Source organism: Hermetia illucens, chromosome 4, assembly GCF_905115235.1.
Source record: "Hermetia illucens chromosome 4, iHerIll2.2.curated.20191125, whole genome shotgun sequence".
NCBI classification, from domain to species: domain Eukaryota; kingdom Metazoa; phylum Arthropoda; class Insecta; order Diptera; family Stratiomyidae; genus Hermetia; species Hermetia illucens.
In genome coordinates, this window is record NC_051852.1 from 48,814,047 (window position 1) to 48,835,060 (window position 21,014).

At 41.8% G+C, this 21,014-nt stretch overlaps 1 protein-coding gene across 1 annotated transcript in view; it reads right to left on the reverse strand.

Annotated features, from left to right (window-relative positions):
• Nucleotides 1–20,573, reverse strand: part of LOC119654636 — a 37,372-nt gene extending 16,799 nt beyond the window's left edge. Inside the window, exon 1 of the mRNA XM_038060110.1 lies at nucleotides 19,560–20,573. Coding sequence (XP_037916038.1) covers nucleotides 19,560–19,623 — 64 coding nt within the window. The 5' untranslated portion in view covers nucleotides 19,624–20,573. The remainder of the gene's footprint in view (nucleotides 1–19,559) is intronic.
• Between the last annotated feature and the right edge of the window lie 441 nt (nucleotides 20,574–21,014).

Here is a 21,014-nt window from a genome sequence, read left to right on the forward strand (position 1 = left end):
CTACATGAGGATGAACGATTCCGTAGCCGACATAACGACGAAATCTATGAGCGATACCATGGCCATCAGGTTGTAGATAAAATCCGGGTCAATAGGTTACGGTGGGCGGGTCACTTAATCCGTGTGGATGAGAATGATCCCGCCCGGAAAGTCTATAAGGGCAATATCTTTTGGTAGAAAAAGAAGACGAGGAAGACCCTACCTAAGATGGGACGGCGTAGGTCAGGACGCCAGACAGCTTTTAGGGATATCGAATTGGAGGACCTCGGCGCAAAACATCAACGGCGCAACAACCGGTATCCGGTCTAGGCCTGCCTTAATAAGGAACTCCAGACATCCCGGTTTTACGCCGAGGTCCACCAATTCGATATCCCTAAAAGCTGTCTGGCGTCCTGACCCACGCCATCGCTCCATCTTAGTCAGGGTCTGCCTCGTCTTCTTTTTCTACCATAGATATTGCCCTTATAGACTTTCCGGGCGGGATCATCCTCATCCATACGGATTAAGTGACCCGGCCACCGTAACCTATTGAGCCGGATGTTATCCACAACCGGACGGTCATGGTATCATGTGGCTTCGTAACAATATAGATCAGATCAGACATCCTTAATTGTTTTATCGAAATGAATAGCGGTTTCCTGCAAGTGGAAGAAGAACTGACTCAGACCCTCATTCCTTATAATCAGAAGTACCCTATCATTATAGGCAAGTGCCATTTGTCAGACATGTGGATTAGCCAAGTACGTGAAGGGAATGTCCATTACGGGATAGTTCTTGTTATGCTACTAATTCAGCGTTGCAAAAACGGACCAAAAAGTGAATTAGGAAACGTGTGAAATGCATCGGATTTAGAGGCAAGGTGGCTGAACTCCCTGTAGAACGGGTATCGTCAAGCTTCATCTTTGAAATCGTGTTTGAAAATGTAGGTACTGCCCTATAAGGTCCCTTCCTAAATAAAGAGGGTCGTTCCTAAGTGTGAAATTAACGTCTGAAGATTTGTTCGGATCTCAGTACTAATGCGTACTGCCTGCCTTTCGAAAGTTTACGAGTCGCTGGGCACAACTGAAGACACTACTCTCAGATAATGGCATTGATTTGGTCAGAGCGGCTAAAATTTTATAGAAAGGCTGCTAATCTAACGCAGCGATTGGTAGTTTCAAGCGGTATATTATATGAAGAGAATGCCGACTGTGGCTAACTTCACATATGGGAACTTTCATACCGCAATATGTTTTTTGGGAGAGACCTTTAACAGAACAGCGATATATCCCCTAACAGATAACCGACATGATCTTCAGATGCTGACGCTGCGGGGGCTCAAAAAGGGCCTTCCTATGATGAATTGGTAGCTTCAGATTCAGGAATTGCAAGACCAATTATGAAGAAAACTATGAAAAGGAAATTCAGGTCCAAATAGATCTTCCTCACATTACACAGCCGATAATGGAGCAACATTTCAATCTTATTGTTTGGGATATGAAGGATCCTAAGTCCACAGCCACTTCATGTTGAATCGGACCAAATGGAGAACAACTTACTCCGACGTTTTTTGGTCCACCGACCCCTCATTCGGGCCATAGCATCCAAGCATACAAAAAGAAAAAAGACTAATGGTTTCGTCCAGGGCAGAGGCAACTCATCAGATGCTGCCTCACCTCTGCCCTGGGAGCAGCAGACCAAAAGTGGCAACAGGTGGAAAACGCTCCTTTATACAATTGCAAAAAACACGACAAAAGTGCGAATTATATCAAAGTTTAAACCGCCATTAGTTTATCCCAAACAGATATCTAGCTTTAGCCTAGCTTAGGGTCATATTAAAAGTTCTTTTGAAAACGCACGCAAAATATTCAATTCTCGGCGAACACGGTTAAATTAAATTAATTTGCTACCTCATTACAGTCAGATAAAAATGCACATATCAGTGTCCTATTTACAAGTCAAATGGAAAAATAAAGGACTTTTAAAAGGAAATATTTTCGAGCTGGTACAGGACTGAATATTCCAGCTGCATCAAATTACGGATAATACGAGGTCGTCGTAAAACTAATCCGAAACCATATTCTGTGGTCGGTGGTGGTTGCCCAATCTTTGGTGACTTTGTCGAGAGTTAACCCCGACGACTAAAGATAAAATCTCCTCCGATGAAATACGTTCTCAGATGCACAGTGGCCCCCCAAAACCCTGAATTATGTATGACTTGCCAATTGCCTTATTGGAAGTCTCTAAGGCAACTCACCGTTTTGTTTACATCTTCAAAAGTTTCTTTGGGCTCATTGTCATTCCCGAAGTGTGGTCCATTATAATCTACAGAGAGTTCCTCCTTCTATCGATTCAAGGAGGAGAAAAAAATTAAAGCATAACCACCAGTGCTGTGTTTTCAGAATTTTCAAGGTTCCTCGTTTATTCTAAATTATTCACGCTGACCTAGAAAGCACACAACGTTATTCTGCTCTGTGCTAACGAAGAAAAAAATAAGAAGTGCAAAGCCTTTCTTCGTCCTGAGTGGGACGAGTCGTATTCACTTGCGTTGCATTGTTCCAGGACATTATATAATAATTACTACGTACAATGCTTATGTACTCGCATGCTTGCACTAACCCTCACAAGTGCAGAAACTTACGGAGAAAAACGAGGATGGGTTGCAAATTAGTTGTCATGGACGATGGCATGCAGAGCGAGAAATTGGATAAGCAAGGAATACTCCGAGCAAAGACATGGAGTCGGGGTGAAGTTGTGTATTCAGGGAAACGAAAATATTTGCTGCAGCTGTTGGAATATGTGTGCAGGTATGTACATTGTAGAAGACATTGAGCGTATACTTCCTGTGTTTGAAAATGAAATGAAGGACAAATTTCCTATTAAGGTATACGTTGAGCATTCGAAAGGCTTTTATCCGTTGTTTTATGATTAGAACTTGATCAAAGGCATGTAGAGTCCGGTTGAGAGGAAAGGGAAACATCAGCCTACTTTTAGTGGTAGAACTCCCTTAGTCGGTTCAGAGGTTAGTTTGTGTTTCCTAGTTTTTATTTTGTCTGAGAGAATGAAGCCTCGAATACTATGGTTTGAAACAACAAACCTAAAGGTGCAAATAAGGCTCTTTCTTCAAACTAGAGCCAAATCTCAAACAATCAAATCTGGGGACTTTAGGTAGTTGGTTTAAGTTGGGACAGAATTCTGACATCGAAATCGTACACTTAGATAAATTACCACAGTTCTCACCATCTCAGACTCTTCGTGCAGACGACAGAAATGCTCTCTTTGATTAGCTAAAGGGATCATTGTTACGATGAGAGGGAATTTATTCTCTAATTGTTCATGTTTTTACTCAGAAACAAACCGTGTATAGTAGGGTCGGTCGGCCTACACCAGCATCCTGCTTGATCCTCCCCTTTGTGTCTTCTCTCTGTCGTAAGCCAAGTATCCCGTGAAGTAGAACTTGACGTCGACCATTACCCCTGTGTATTTAGTGACCAATTTTCAGATGACCTCATGGTCACCTACCTGAATCGTGTGGTTTTCGTGCAACTGATGACAAGCGCCGCCTCCAGATTTTGTTCTTTTTCCAGGTGCAATTTAAACACAGGCAACCACAATTTGAAATCCTGAAAGGTTACGTACAACTTTACATTATTTGTACGACTTTGGTAGGTACGCAGGTATCAGTGGCCGCTCTGAGAAGCCCAATTGGCGCTGCGGTGCGGCGTCTTGATGTCACAAGCTCCTAAGTAGCTCCCCTCTTTAAGGTTCTCAAAGAATGGTTTACCTAATGTCCCTAGCGTAGCTTCAACAACGTGAATTTTAGGGTACGCCGAATCTATCGACATGGTAAGTCGCCGTAATTTCGTATGCATTTGCACGCGTCTAGCATAAGAGTTCTCGCGATCAAGTTTTGTTGTTGTTGAGCCAAATTCTCCTTGACTCAGCACAGGTAGTGGGCCTTCGGAATTTTAGATCCGCGACAATTTAGTGGTGTGAGTAGATTCCACCCTTAACAGTCACCAACGGGACATAGACTGTGACAAACAACTGCCAAGGACAGAATCCCTCCTGGCCAGTTCGTCAACCCGCTCATTCCCCCCTATGTGACGGCGAACCCTGAGCAGAGTGACTTGAGTGTGCCACCTAGACTATTCAGCGCATTGCTGCACTGCCTCACCAACCTGGAGGATATCGGTGTTAAATATGAGGCCTTAATGACAGCTTGGCTGTCAGCCAGAATGGCTATGTTACGTTTTGGGCTCAGATCATGGTCCAGCCGTCAAAAGGCCGTACGACACGAATACACTGTTTGTTCTGTCCAGATTGGAAAATCCACAGCAAAGTTTCTCATGAAGTTCGGCTTGTGTGCAGTGTAATCAGTGGGGAATCCGCAACAACACTGCACGCTACAGCGTATTTCATGTGGAGGTCTAGGGGAAGGAGGTGTAGGAGTGCATTGAGCACATTTGCGAGCAGAACTACAGAGCCACGGTAGCACCTGCACATTCGGTTCTTTGAATCCTATTAAGCTTCGTTCTATTGTACTTTTTACTCAACGCCTGCCACCATACAATAGAACCGTACGTTAGGATGGGACTTGTGTGCAGCCAGAGAGCCATCCTCGGCCGGAGACCCCTATTTCTTTGCAAAGGTTGTACGCCTTGCAACCACAACCAGTTCATCTGCATAACTGATCACTATTGTATGCTCTAGTATGGAAACGCTGCACACTCTATCCTACACCATATTCCCCAAAAAGGACCCGACGTTGATATTTCGAGAACTTCTGCAGTGGCAATGTGCTATTTGGGCCCATTGTTCACATCGTGCCATAGGGTCCACTCCGGCATTTTCGATTACCAAATTGAAAACTTTCGGAAGTACACATCTATAATTGTCGCATGCAAGTCGGGAGCCCTTCTTCGGAATTCCAATGACCATCTCCTTCTTCAACTCTGCAGAAAAAACAGGGAACATCTCTTATATCCCTTCATCTCTATATGATATTGAAGTCATTACTATATGTGGCAGCTTCTGCCTCCCTGACAATGGCAATGATAAAATCCCGAACATGCGATCCCGATGCGAACAAAATACGCAAGTGGGGGCAACCGGTGATGATCTCGTTTAAAACCAGTGTCTCTCGTTTCGCACCTCCAGAAGGCAACTCCTTAATCTACTGTGGATTGTAATGCTTGAACAGTGGGCCCCCAATGATGAGGCGGTGGAAACTGCAGAAATCTACCAATCTCTCACCATTATCATTACGTTCTCCAAGATTGTGTTTTCCCACCATATGTCCGAACAAAGTTTCATCACTTCAACCAATCGCGATGTCACCTCTAGGAAGCTGCTCTGCATTGCATGCAGTTGCTGATAAAAAGCCAAGGATCTGTTGTCAATGAGTATTCGCACATTCCAAAATCCAATCATAAACTATTAACGTAAAGAAAGTAACTTAAAGATCAGTCCAATTCAGAGACGTGCAGGTTGCTAACAAACATATCCCTATCTTTTTTGGTCGCCTTTTACGACATGCAAGGAACGCTTTGGGTGAATTCCTATTTCACAGGAGAGTCACCACCTCAGCGAGGTATCACCCTCCCGGCTTAACAGTAACTGCTACCCCGGGTGAGATTTACTCCACCAGACGGTCAATGAGGCTATGGTGACTCTTCTTTTTTCCTCTCAAATGGACTTGGGGACCGTCTATTGAGGAGTTAGCTCACATTTTGAATTCATTACAAACTTTGTTTGGTTCTTGTCTATACAGTTATCAGCCAGCGCTCTACTATTCCCGATCTTGTTCTTTGGTGGGATCCTACTCCCCAAAGTGTGCCGTGCATTGGCATCGCAGCTTATCGAGAGGTTCGTTGGTTTCCTTTGGCTCCTCTGGCGATGCCCAGGAGAGCTATATTCTGGTCCAATTTAACTACAGTTAAGTCACTGAAACCTAAGTAAGGACATAAAAAGTATTTTCTCCGGTAGGTTAGTTTGTGTGCCTGTGCTCATAGGTATCTTGCAGGTTGTAAAATAAATTGTAATGTTTATCTTGAAATACTTTTATTAGACAAACCTGCTCCTGTATTTGTGCAACTTTGATGTGTTGCTCGCTCCAAAATATTAATAAGTTAGCCCAGGCGCAACCTACAGCACATAGGTTACTTTACATTATCCTCAGCATTGTATATCTTCGTAAGGCGCACATTTTAGTTAGGACGATAATTTTCATGTCTTCCAATATCTCGTTAGCGGAGGTCTTCAATGCCAAATCGTGTTTTCTAGTCCGCCGTTCCTAATGTCTCAACCATCTGAATTTATGAGAAGTAGTAAAGGAAGACTGTTCCTTTTGATCTCTTCTTTTATCATCATACAGTTGCCCGTATGAATCGTAGTGTTGTGATGGTGGCGATATTGGATGAGTTTTTCTCTGTGGCTCTGTGGAAGTACATGCTTCAATCGAAAAACGGTCTCATAAAGACCCATATTGGCACTCTGGTAGACTCCTCTTCCCAAATGAACGAAATAGCCTATTGAATATCACTACCTCTAACATACCCCTTGGTGTCTAAAAGGCAGATAATGATATGAGGCAGACGTCGGGTAGTTGTAGAACTTTGATTTTCCACTGATTAGTTAAGAGCTCTGTCTATTGCGGGAACGCCCATCGTCAAATTTTCTCTGCATTCGGTGGAAAAGAAGCGGGGTCAGTTCGTTTTGATCGGTTGCGCCATTTCGCATGGTCAAAGGCCTGCTCTGGATACAATCACGCGGCTTTCAATTCACCGTTCAGCGTATCAAGCCATCTTTATTTCCCATTGACTTTAATACTCAGACCAGCCTTGGCAAGTGAGTTCTCATTAGCGCGAACTACATACATAACCATACTCATCGAAGACGCATCTTTTGCGATTTTTCGCGATTGGTGCAACCGCATATCGACCGCAGATGTGATCCGATGTGATCAAGGCATGTTACGCCACTAGTCCAGCCCAACAATATTTTTTTTTTCCATTACCGCGAGGCGCCGTTCGTTGGCTTTTATAGTTGGCCAACCCTCAAAACCATAGAGGGCGGCAGGGCGAAAAGCACTGTGGTAAGTTTTCGACATGAGACATTCGCTAATACGTCACACAAAGAACACCATGCATGAAACAATTTCATAACGCAGTTGACTATTAACTGATAGCATTGATCCACGTGTGGAAGTCATCTACTATTTTTTTAGGGTCCGAAGTATTTTACATACGAGTAAAACTAGGGTCTTCACGTATAATACTATAATTTCATTTGGAATGATGCAGCGGCTATTGGTAAACGGCATTCATGATTAGCACTTACAAGACTGGTCCTTGAGAATACAGTGGATTTTTGATGATATATTTCCTTTGTGCTTTTATCGCGGTATTACCTTATAATAATAATAATCGTTGACGCAACAATCCATATTGGATCAGCGCCTCAAAGTGTGTTAGAGCACTTCACTCAAGAACGTAACGTACACACAGCTGAGTCGACTGGTATTCAACATCCAGTCACGATAACAAATCTCTCTGCCACCAGTGAGATTTGAACCGCGTCCTTCCGCTACGACAGCCCAGTGCTCTAACTACTTGAGCCGTCCGGATATTACCTTATATATATATCCTTAATTTATTCGCAGATCACGCAAAAGCAAATTTTGAGCAGTTTGGTAATAGTTGAGGTTGTTTTAAACCTTCATGTTTCAGTCTCTACTTCGGTCATTTACTCCTTCTGGCCTTTGTACAACATGCACCATATACCACTAGTGCCTTTCTTTTCGATACTGCCTACAGTTTTTCAAACTTTGTTGAAGCTATGCTGCTTTAAAGCGGCCAAATTCGAGTATCCCTTTGAAGATACTTGATTTTTCATTCCACATATCGCCCACCATATCCTAATGTTCTGCTCTAAATCGTTACAGCTGCTCTTAAACTACAGCGCAAGTAGCTGCGAAATGACCCCATTTAAGTAGCCTGCTCAATCGTATATGCAGACACTGTCCATTAATTTTTGCTAGCTCTATTACAGCATCAAATCCGCCGTCTCTGGGGCTACCTTCACCTTACGGGCGTAATTACTATTATATTATTTTCTTCTTTGTATGAAGAAAACTTGTTTTCCTTTCTAGGGTTTGCTGTAATTCCAAGGGCTCAATTGCAGCGCCCCACTTCGTTCACCTCATTCTCACTTTTTCTAAAACATATGAGAGAGATGTCACCTGCATTCCACCTAATCACAGCGCTTCTAAACCAATTGATCTGGTCCTCCAGGTTGGTTTTACAACTCGCCATGAAACAAAAACACCGAGCATCATATACAGAGACAGGATGAACAACCTGGGACGTATTGCTCAGCGATCTTTTGGATATGGAGCAAGCCGTCGACAAAGTGTATCGCGAAGGTCTGATTTTCAAAACGGAGAAGCTGCTTCCAGTTCAGTTTCATAAAATTTTGGAACCTTTCCTTCGGAGCGCAAATCAGGGTGAAATATAAAAGCTTCACGTCTCGCGATTACAACACTCAAATTGGAGTCCCTCAAAGCATCGTCCTTGGTCCGACACTCTACCTCATCTACACCTCGGATCTCCAACTAATCCTAACTTGATAACCCCAACTTTTGCAGAAGATACTGCCATTTTAAGTATCCACACTGATCCTCATGTTGCATCAAAAAACTTATTGAAGACAAATTGAAAAGTGGCTTAAAAAATTATGATGATCCCCGGTGCCCCTTGGTATATGAACAATGAAAATATTCACAGAGACCTTAAAATTATGACAGTAAGAGAAGAGATCTCATTGCACGCGGCGAAGTTTAAAGGGAAGTTAACTTTCTATCCTAACCCCTTAGCCAAGAGACCTCTACAACAGCCTAGTGTCACTCGATTAAAAAAGTTACAATGCAGGTAAAAAACAAAAAGCAATCTCACTTTTTTAATAATGTATTGTATTGCACTGTACAGACTTGAAAAGTTGCAATGGGTTGGAAACTGTCAATGTGTAGATGACAACGACGGAGAACGAAGACCGTTGAGAAAACCCCCAAATCGCTGGGAATATTCTTTTGATGAAGACAACGCTTACTGCTCGGACTCTGAGATCAGAGGATGGAATCATTGGACGGAGATAGTTGGAGGAAGGACATCCTGAAGGACAAGGCCCGAAATGAGCCATAGAATCTCGACAACGACAAGAGGTGTAACCTACGTTTCACTTATGACTTTCCCACTTACCTCCTGGGATTTTACACCTCTTTTAATTATTTGCTCGGCAAGCGAACTCTACCTCGGTTCCTTCTTCCTTTACTCTTTCCACTGAATATATCGGTGTCGATACAGGGATTTTACCTATTGATTTTGAATACCCATGACGACTGGTAACCGAATGAACTCTTTCCTTTATATGGACCTTGTAAAGATTTCACTCCTTCATGATCTCTTATAGCATTAGGAAACCCACAAAAACCACCGATACTGGGTTTCACAACTCCCAAAAAAGTATATTCTTACTTAGTCCCTTTTTAAGGTTTTGGGTAAAACAAAACCTTATTAAAATCGGTATACTGTCTGTCTGTCACACGCATTTCTCTCGGAGACGATTGTAGCGATAGACACCAAATTTGGTGAAAAGGCGGGAACTGTGAACGCTCACGCATACAGTAAGTTACATAATTTTTCGTAGAATCTAAGGGGGGTCAAGAGACGATTTGGTATGAAATATCGGAATTACCAATTATCAGAAGTGTAAAATAACGAAAGTTAATTCTGGGGACCGGCAAATTTGTTCGAATTAACCGGAAATAAAAATTATCAACGTGCACATTATCGGGATTCCACTGTATTATAATAATCGATAATACAATGCAGTAATTTTCTTTGGCTCGCGATTTTCTGAGGGGATCAAGGACTTCTAACGTTTCGTCTAAGATAAACACGTCCCCCCTCTCACAGAATGCTCAGGTAGCCGTATGATAAATCGTTGCCAACGTTAAGCACACTTACGCGCCTCTGCCGGCAGTTCCTGGTAATGTGCTTCAACTCACTGCAATTTTCTGAGAAATCTGTACTCTTTCGCCACTGTTCACAGGTCACGTAATCTACACGGTTTCACTCATCGGTCATCTTGGGATAGTCCACAGATTTTGTCAGAAACTGTCTGCCAGGTCATCAACCTTGCCGCAACCATCAGAAATAGTCCAACATTGGATTCGGGTCTACGACTAGTTACCAGACTACAAAAGAACTCTCTTTCCAGAATTATACCGTCACACTTCGCTTAAGGCCAGAATGTCCAGCTTGTAACGGTTGAACTCTTGCTCAAATTGGACGAAACGGACATTTTTGGAGCACTCGATACTGCTATCAACGAGCGCGCCTGCGTTTCAATTTTAAACAACTTTTCATAGCCAGAGGTCGAGTAATGAGGTCAGTTTATATCCGAGGCGTTGTTGATGTTTTCCTCCAGCGATGCGAATCTGGAGTTACTGCTTTCCTGAGCGCCATCTGATGCGAAATTTCAAGTGTTATGTCTAGAACCAATATAAAGTCCGAAGGCTAATCCTACAAGGTGGCACTCTGTTACCAATACTTTTCTTTTCGTTATCGGTAACGTCCTTCGCAATGTTTTGGCCTTAGGTTGTAGAGGAGTTGAAGGGAGTATGCCATCTTTGCTGAAACACCTCGACTATGCTGGTGGCGCCTGCTTGTCGTCTCACTGATTCATAGACCATGACCATATGGATTTGTACTTGGAGAAGATGGAGAGCAGAGTCGGTAAACGTCGCGCCAATACTGACCTTACTTGACGTATTAACTATTCACTGGTTTGTCCAAAATCTGGAAATGCAACTATTCAACGCCAACCTCAACATTAAGTTGAGGTTGTTCGCGGTCAATGGTATCACCGTGGTACTATATGGGAGTGGTACATGAAAAGCTGCCACTATTGTTACTCTTCGGCTTCAAGCTTTTACCAACTCCCGCCTAAGACAACAACAAATGAATGAAATGTTTAATCTAGTTCCGCTTTTGATGGAGAAATGAGCATGCTTCATAACTGAAGCACTGTTGAAAAATAACAAGAAAGAACCGAACTACGGCACAGCGATGGATGATGTGATACAACCTGGAGATTGCCGAAGAGGTAAGTGGTCCCAAATCAATAATGGGATTAGCACCAAGAGAGTTACATAAAGTGCTGAATACGCTTGACCGAAAGACTAGTCTATACATTGAGATACAAAGATAGTACAACTATGGTTGTATAGAGTTCTTACCGGCGATTATCTGGTCAAGCAAGCTCAATTTTGAATTGCGCTATTTATAACATACCGACCATTTACCTCTGTAGTTTTGAACCACCATGTTCGCAGTCTAAAGTGTTTGCAATAATGGAGGATATAGGACTACATTTTTGCATGGTTAATTGTCGATGTCAAAAATTTAAGATTGAACCAAGAACAATGGGTGGAATAAGTAATTTTTATAAATATATTATTAGTAGCAATTCAATAACACCAAACAAGCACACAAAACCGATCTTTGTTATAACGCGGCGAAAAGAGGTAATGATATCACCTTCTTTACCGTTCGAATCGCTTCCAATGCGCTTTAACGAAAAGTATCTGTTGAGACCTCACTCTGAAACCCAAGATAAATACATTTGCTTTGAAATTAGTAAAACTGATCACAAGTCACGTAATTCAGATTATTACAGGCGTTGAAATAGAGCGGGGCTACATAAGGAGGGTAGGCCTGACGAGAGGGAGGTGGAGAGCGGAAGATTTCCCCGGGCCCATAGTTTTTCGGGGGCCCGCAATAGAAATTTCAATGGAAAAAGGGATGTTGAGTAAACAGGGCGATTAGAGGCTAATGAAAGTTCGCGAACTTAATCATAAACTCTTTTGAATAGCGACCTTATCCAGTTGGAATCCAACCTAGTTTCTTAAATATATATATATATATATGTTGTTCGCGGTTACCTGAAATGCATGCCTTCCGGAAACGCACGCATTCCTCCTCTACTGTTCTGCGCCAAATGCCCTTCCGGCAACACACTCGTCAGCCAATTTTGGAAGAATGGATTCCACTGCATGGCGTAGCAAAACAATGCCCTTCCTTAATGTGTGACCTATCCACTGTCACTTCCGCCTTCCGATCACGGTGCGTAGGAGTGCCAAGCCTGTGTGCCAACCAAGTTCTTCGAGCACCCCGGACTGTTCCATTCCTGGTAAAATCGGTCATCGCCGCATCGTAGCCATGGACCCATTTCCGATTCCACAGAGATACTCTAGTCCGTATAGCCTCATTGCCTTTTGAACATGGTATACGTAGGTTACCGATTTGCCATTTTATCTAATTTCTTAAATTTGATGGAACTGTCCTCAAATGTCTCTCATCATAGAAGAGTCTGGTGAATTTCAATTTTATGACTCTGTAAACAACATAAGCCAGATGTAGGCCCTACTTTATTCGCTTATTTCATATTTTACTATACAAGTCTATTGGCTGGCTATTATGTCATGCCTTTTTTATTTCCTTTAAGCCCTCAGTAAAAGATATTTGTTTGTTATCTATAAAATTGCAGCTACCTACACTCAGGGCAATATATTGGGAGGCTTTTCGTGATCTTATCATTTTCCACGTATCTCCAAGTGGAATATTTTTGACTGAAATATTCGACAATTCCAATGTTGCAGTTATTTTTAGCCCTACAAGTAGGTACACTCAAAGTCTACTTATCGTAAGAGGTAACTAAAAGGGATGGAAAATTGCGCGCTAGCAACCTGCAAATTTTGAAATTTTATTTCTACCGAAACGTCAACAATGTCTCGGATAGAATCTGACCTCAGGCCTACGACATCTAAACGGGCTATAATTGGTTTCTGAAATGTCCGGACGCTCTTCGAAAAAGGTATCAAGGGACCCCAGAATACTTTTTCAAACTCAAGCGAGAATCCTAATAATATAAGCTGGACATTCTGGGATGATGGGACTCTAGAGAATGTTCCTCTCCCTCTTGCCATACTTAGGGCAATGTGCTTTTGTACTCTGGAACGCCGAATAGTAGACGCGAATCCGGTGTTGAGTTACTTCTGATGGCTACCGAAAGGAGCGCTCTTTTGACCCGTGTTCGTGAAGGGTGATCTGAATGCCAACTTGTGATGGGGAAAGACGGTCTTGCCGGCCGTAACGATAATGGTGGAAAGTCTATAGATTTCTGCAGCATTCACCGTCTCGTTATTGGTGACACATTGTTCGAGCACAGAGCTTGGGTTGAGTTTCTACTAACAGCACTTGGGTTTCAACTGACCGATATCATAGGAGCAATTAGACTGACCACTTTGTGAACAGCAATAGATTTAAGAGTTGTCTCGTGGACGTGCGTTACAAGAAAGGCACTGACATTGGCCTCAAAAGGGATCACCATCTGATGGTCGCTTACATTCGCTTACTTGTTGTGAGCCTAAATACTATGCAATTATTAGTGAATACAATAACAAATGTGGGGAGAACCAACAGAAGGCGCGACTACCATCTCGTGGCATCCACAAGTGAGTTCTTTTGGGTTTTTCTCGACTCATGCATCACGATAATCAGAAGAGGAAGCTCAAACTAATTCTGTAAGGCGAGATTCAAGGACAAACTTATCCCATGTTTGTGCCTCCACAACTCTTCAAAACCTATCGACAATAGGGTGGTGTTAAGGTAGGAAGAGGCTCAGGTCTCAGGCTGTCTTTCGTATTGAAAAAGACATTTCAAAAAGAGAGTGTTGTCTATCACAACGTCTGATAAGGAAAAGGGGGTAGTAGGAGGGATCTCAAGAGCGAGAACTGGATCTATTTAGGAGGGTACTATACAGTAAGTCAGGAGAGAAAGAAAGACAACATCCCACCCACTGTTCCAAAATGATCCGTAGCATGTTGATGTGGTCAATGCAGGAGGATCTGGAGCGGAAACTAAGCTGCTCCGTGTCGATTAAGCTTCGAGGTATTCTTTGATGCATTCCAGGATTATTTTAGCTATTATCTTTGCGACGGCAGGGAGCACACAGACACCCCTCTTCGGTTGCTCGTCATTGTGGATGAAAAATCGACCGTTGACGTCCTTCATATGACCGTCGAACGATTTGCGACCAGATGCAAGCTCCTTCGTGATGCGGTATACACTTCTGAAATCATTGCGTTCGGCGGTGTCTTCTACTTCCCTGACTACCGCCACAGCAATTGCTCTCTTGTCATGGCATACACTGCGTTGAACTTCGCTCGGTATCCAAGTTCGAGCGCGTCACGCCTATCATCGCTCACAACGTTCAATAGAGCCTTCAACCACTTTCATTCATTGAACTGCTTCCACGATTTCGTACTCACCCAGATTTTATGACGCCCCTTCGGAACGTGACCGACGACCTGTGTAGTACACGAGAAAAGAGCATTTTTAATGGCGGCCCAATGCTCATCGATATTCTCAGGTGGGTTACTCAGTATATCTACCGTGCGATCAGCAAAATAAATCTTCCACTGTCGAGTGACAGCTGGATTACACAAACGATCGGTGTTGAACTTCCCCAACCCTGCGAGAAGTGGCCGGTTCATCGCCATTAGCTGGATACTTTTTATTTTTAGAATTCTTAGCCAGAAATTTCTTGATATGAATAAAGGCATTCTGTTTACGAATGCCGCCACCTTGCTGATTGCCAATTTTGAAGCGACCATGAACGAACAACAAATAAAAACGTAACAGATAATTATGGAATATTGGAGAAATTCTGACCACATTGCCTCCTACAGGGTTCTGTAATCCTGTAGTGTACCGTCACCGTCTTGAATGAAATGCTCTAACACATTTCAAGACCCTGATCCAATATGGATTGTTGCGCCAACGACTATTATTATTATTATTGGAGAGATTCTATATTAAAATTGAAAATATTTAAATCGAATTAGGGTTTTGGATGAACTTGAAACGTGAAAGGGTTTTGTGCATAAAATGGTTAAAGAGAAAACAAGTCCGGAAACCGAAAGCTTGACGCTTCAGGTATAAAAGGTTTTTATTTCCCTTTGTAAGGAGCATACCACAGTTCTCCATTAGCTGATAGCATTGACTCCAGATATTAAAATTGCTCAGCGCTGTCAGCAGCAGTAACTTGCCTAGAACTGAGCGAATGAAATATCTGGGGTAAATGCTATCAGCCAATGGAGAACTGCGCTATAAAATGACATCACGTATTAATGCGACCTGGATGAAGTAGCACTCCACAACTGGTGTTCTTTGTGATCGACGTATCAGCGCCGTCTCAAATGTAACATTTTCCGCAATATCGTCCGTCTGCCGCTCTCTATAGTTATGAGTGTCGGCCGGCTAAAAAAGACAATAAACGGTGTCTTGCGGTAATGGAGACGAAAATGTTGCATTGGACTGGTGGCATGACACGTTTTGATTACATCCGAAATGAGGCTATCCGCGATTGATATGGGGTCGCACCGATCGTGCAGAAACTCCGAGCAAGGCGTCTTCGATGGTATGGTCACGTACTTCGCGTTAACGAGAATTCACTTACCAAGATTGCTCTGAACATCGAAGTCAATGGTAAACGACCAAAAGGCCGGCCGAAACAATGGTGGCTTGATTCGTTGGATGGGAATTTAAAAGCCTCGAAATTGTATCCAGATCAGACATTTGATAAAATAAAATGGCGAAACCGATCTCGACGAGCGCATGACAGCTCCGTGTCCCATGGTTAAAAATTCCATTGCCCTCTAGTTTTTAGAAAACGATTTAAATAAATCATTTGATGGAAAGCCCTGTATTGATAATAGTCAACCTCATACGTTTCAGCTGGGCGCTTCAGGTATGAAAGGTTTTGTTTGCTTCTTTTGTGAGTATATTTGAGTGTAGAACTATCCCATTTGTACGTAGTCCGTTATGTATATGCATTAACATGTCTGACTACCCACTTTAGTGTGATATTGATATTTAGTTGCAATAAATTTACACGGTAAAGTCAACTTTGAGCTACTGTAACTTTGTTCCTAATAGTATGATTTTGATCAAATTTAGGGATAATATGCTTGATATTATGTTTTATACTACTACCAACTTTTATAACTCTGGAATGAACTTAAGCGGGGTTTTACTCAATTTTCCCAAAAATATGTTAATATACTATTATTAACTTAATTTGAACAGATATCGATATGGAGAGTATTTTGAGGCCTGAGCATCGTATCGAAGCAGATTCATGAATTTTTTCAGATTTTTCAGTTCGGTGGTTTCTGAGAATGTGTGCGTTAAAGAAATCATTAACTTCCACCCCTCCCATTCCGTGCTTTTTTTAATAAATCTCAAAACATAGACCGGATTCGAAAAGTACTAATCGAGACCTTTCATTTGATATCACACATGACTATATTCGGTGAAAAAAAATTTACACCCCCCTTTTACATGTATTGGCACCGCCCCTAAATGCCGTTTCTGAGAAAAGTGTGTGTGACAGATAGACAGACAGACATTGAACCAATTTTAGTAAGGTTTTGTTTTGATAGATTCATTTAGATAGATAGATATTATCTAAAAGGGCTGGGTCGAATTAGATTCTTCATTAATGGAATTTTAATATTTCATTCGAATGTCAATTATTCTCGTTAATTATGACGTCAGCACCTTATTTGTATTGCTTAGGATGCAGTGAATTCGCACGAAATTGGAGTTTGAACTGCTATAACTTTGACACTAATAGTCGGATTCCATGAAACTTGGCATGTGTGTGCACGAGACTGTCCTCTGCAAAATTTAGTACTCCTAGGGTGAAGTTAAGGGGAGTTTTTCAGTAAATTTCTAAAAGTTGGTAACATACTATTAGTAACTTTACTTGAGCAGATATCGGAATGGGACAACGCACGAGGCTTATATTTCACATAAGTGTTTTACACAAAACCTTAAAAAAGGCTGGAGAGAAGTAGATTCTGCATAAAAGGATATTTCACACGAATGTCAATTATTCCCGTTAATTATGACGTCAGCATCTTATTTGCATGGCTTTGGAAGCAGTTAATTCGCGCGACATTGCTGAGTTTGAACTGCTATAACTTTGGCGTTATTGGCCTGATTTCCATGAAATTTGACACGTGTATACGAAATATTGTCCTCTATGCTTGTACATTTAAGGGGAGCTTTTCAGTAAATTTCTAAAAGTTGCTAATATACTATTAGTAAGTTTATTTGAGCAGATATCGGAGTGGGACATATTTTGAGGCCTAGATTTCATCTAAGCGCACCGTCCTGATTTTTTTCGGAGTTTCAGGTTGGGTAGTTTCCGAAAATGAGTCCTGCCTAACTTTATGTGCGTACATTTTGACTCCTCATTTGCGCACTTTGCAATTCACGATAAAACTAATATCAGTTGCAGAAAGTACTAATCGAGACCTTTCATTTGATACCCTACTTGAGTATATTGGGTGAAAAAAATTTTTGAATCCTCCCTTTGCGTGTATGGGGAGCCCCCCTTTAAAATCCACCTAATTTTATGTCACTCGGTGTACGCGTGAGATTTCATAGTTTCCATCTGTCCACCAAATTTCATTCGAATCGGTTTAGGCGCGTGTGACAGACAGACAGACAGCCAGTGAATCAATTTTAATAAGGTTTTGTTTTACACAAAACCTTAAAAATGAACATTTTAAATTATTTTGAATATTCATAAGTGAATGTCGGGATGGAAATAAAAAGTTTGAAGGAGTGTAATGAAGAAGCAAAGAGGTTTTAAAACGTTTAAAAAAATGCTGGATATTAGCAAATTAATCACTGGACAAAGCGAACGAAATGTTGCACATGGCGCTAAGTACCTACCGTTCCGACCGACACTACCGTTCTTAAAGAAATAAAGGACATCACATTCTCTTCTTTTGCGTTTATTTGATTGATAAGCCTATGACAGCGGATCAAGCGCTTAGACGAACGCAAACACCCATGACGAATCAGGATTCGAACCCAGAACAACGAGATCGAAGGGTCTACGCCTAACCATCTCAACCATCGAAAACCCAGATCGATAATATGAACTATTAATTTCCTAAGTGAGTCACGTGATTTCCTAAAAGAACGTATATTCTCATAAGAGCTTCCCCCGCACATGTATACCTTGTCATGTTGTCATGTCCTCTCACCACAACAGCTTGTAAATGACGTCTGTCACATTTATAACGTAACGAATTGGTAGCCATGACATTTCAAAATCATATCCTTCCTATTCAGGGGAATTTCTATATTTAATTGCGCCATTTTATTAGCAGAATTATGGTTTCAACGAGGTATGCTCGTATATTGAAAGGGATGTGGTGCGGTCGGCCCATCTAGAAACTAATGATCCTGTTGGAAGGAATCCTTCAAGTTACATCCATGTCGAGTTGTTTTCCGGATTTGCTACCCTTATAAGTTATGCAACACCTATTCATTTATCAACCCTTTCTGTGCACACGGAGTTGATAGGGCCCTTATGCAAAGGGTTGTTGCATTTCCATCTATTTGCCCCAAATATGTACGGACGGGTGTGGGGAGCATTTACATGACGAACAACCGTCAACCGACGATTATGTGTGCTAATAGCATTTGGACTTATGTAAATCGGTTTATAAGTACACATGCACGAGTCAACCAACTTTTTCCAAAACTCTACGGTGGTTAGGGCGAATCCGCCTGACAGTGCTCTACATAGTATTGGTAGCCCCCCCCCCCCCTCTGCCCTATTTGCTCAAAACAAATCACAGCCACTGAGGTTTTTATTTGAACCAATCTTGGAATTCACACATACTCAAAACAAGTGGCTTCCGTTTGATATGACGAGAAGTGGGCATATGATTAGCATAGGAGTATCTTTTCAACGTTGCACGGTACTCGGTATCCGTTTCCTCCATTCAGTTGAGTAAGCGTACCTTTGTGCCTGCACGGGCATGGATGTATATTAATATTTGCAATGGGTGTATGGGTGTAATTGTAAAGTTTTGTACAATCGATAGTTTGAGACATGCCACATCCAACGCTAACATTACCCCATTGTTCGCTGTCTTCTATTCTCCCTCATTTTTCCACTTTTCTAGCGGAATTCCATATGACGTATGTGTAGTTACGTATCTATGGTCGCATGTATTTCTGTGTGCTAACGACTATTTTCATGCCTGGTAACATTTATAGATTAAATACCACCAATCCATACCTTGGTTGTGTGGGGTAGTGTGTCCCTAGCTTCAACCTACTTTCGCAGCCTTCACTAGTTTTCTTTTCATTTCATGTACAAACGAAAGGACACATTATCTTGAATTAGAAATTCTTAGGTATCGACACATTGCCTACTGGGAGATGCCTCAAGTGAAGGACTTGAGAGTCCGGTCAAGGCTTTTATGTAACAGAAAGGAGTATCAGTCTGCAGGGTTCCTGCAGAACAATTGCAACGAAGGATTATGTAACTTCCATACAACCCTGCCTTCAAGTCAAATTAACATCTTTTATTATTTTTTGAGTATTTAAAAAAACTTGCGGATGCACACGCCTAGGAGCACTCACCTTTAAAACTGAGCACGGTTAAAACTCCAGCTAAAATTAAAATCCGTTGAGATATTTGTGACATCCTAGCCAGCTCGCCAATTAGTCGTTACTGAAAACGGATACTTCCTTCCGAATATTGATCAAATATTAGGTAATTCAGCGACTGGGCTTCCTCTTCCAGTTGAGCACAATTTCTTTATTGCTGCTAATTTTTTATTGTAAGTTATGACATCACTACGCGTTTATTTCCTAACGTTTAAAAGTATGCACTCGTCGAACGGTCGAAATTCGGTGAAGCTACTCCACTGGGCGATTGGCACGCAACTTTCTCATAAAAGATAATTTAAAATCCCAACTGACAAAGTTCACAGTTCCAGTTGATAGTGACTGCGGACCCGACAATGATCTCAATTCTCAAGACGCCGCCAAAGTTTGACCACTCAAGTTGATTTAGAGCCGATGGACAGCAGAATTCTTTATTATGTAACAGATATGAGTAATTCGCTCAAGTAAGGCCCAGAATACACGGTCGCTCGTTACTCATACACTTTTTCTCGGCTGACGGATTTTACGTAATGTCGTTACCTTCGGAAAACTGTTTCGATTATCAGAATTTTCCTCGGAGTTAGTTTTCTTTTAACTGATTGTATTACTTGACTGAGTCTTCATCTTCCGGTTATTTATGGTATTTTTAACGTCTGTCTCACTGTCTCCTTATTCCGTAAAATCTTAACTGGGTTTTAATTTTCAACTAAAAGTATCGGTTTTGATTCACATCGATTTCGATCACTTTCTTCGTCGTCTTCGTCGTCACTATCATGCCAACACACAAAACCAAACTGAAATTTTCTTTATACGAGAAATATCGAAAAAGTGGCAAAAGGAGGAAAACCCATGCATATACCTCACTATAATGACACCAGAGTCGAGTCCAGCCGAAGCCAAGAGGCAGGAGTTAACGTAGAGAGAGACTAGCTGGCTGGCTGTAGAGTGTTGTGCAAGTCTTGAAGCTTCGTCGACCAATTTTCGCATTGGCGCTAAAACCCTATGACTACTACTCTACCACGAGTTATTTTTATTCTACGTGTAAGGAAATATAGGACAAAAATTGGTATAACTTGAATAGGAGAGGACGAGGACGGGCAATGCTACCGGTATATGCGCTGCTATTCACTTGGGAGGGGTTGCATACAGATTTTCCGCGATGCTCCCGGATCCCCAGGACTGGATGACGTCATTTGTTGTTGAGTGTTGCGTAATATATAATGGGGAACATTGGGGATGGGATGCAATGAGTTGCCATCGATGGTCTACTTAATTTCACTTTTTTTTCTAATGCTCCTCGAAACTGTTATCTGTTAGATCAAACTTTAAGCAGTTGTTCCCTTAAGATGGAGCAAATTATTTATCACTTTAAAGTTAAATCCTTGGCTAGCCAGTCTGGCAGCCTCTTCATTACCAAAGGTATTCAAC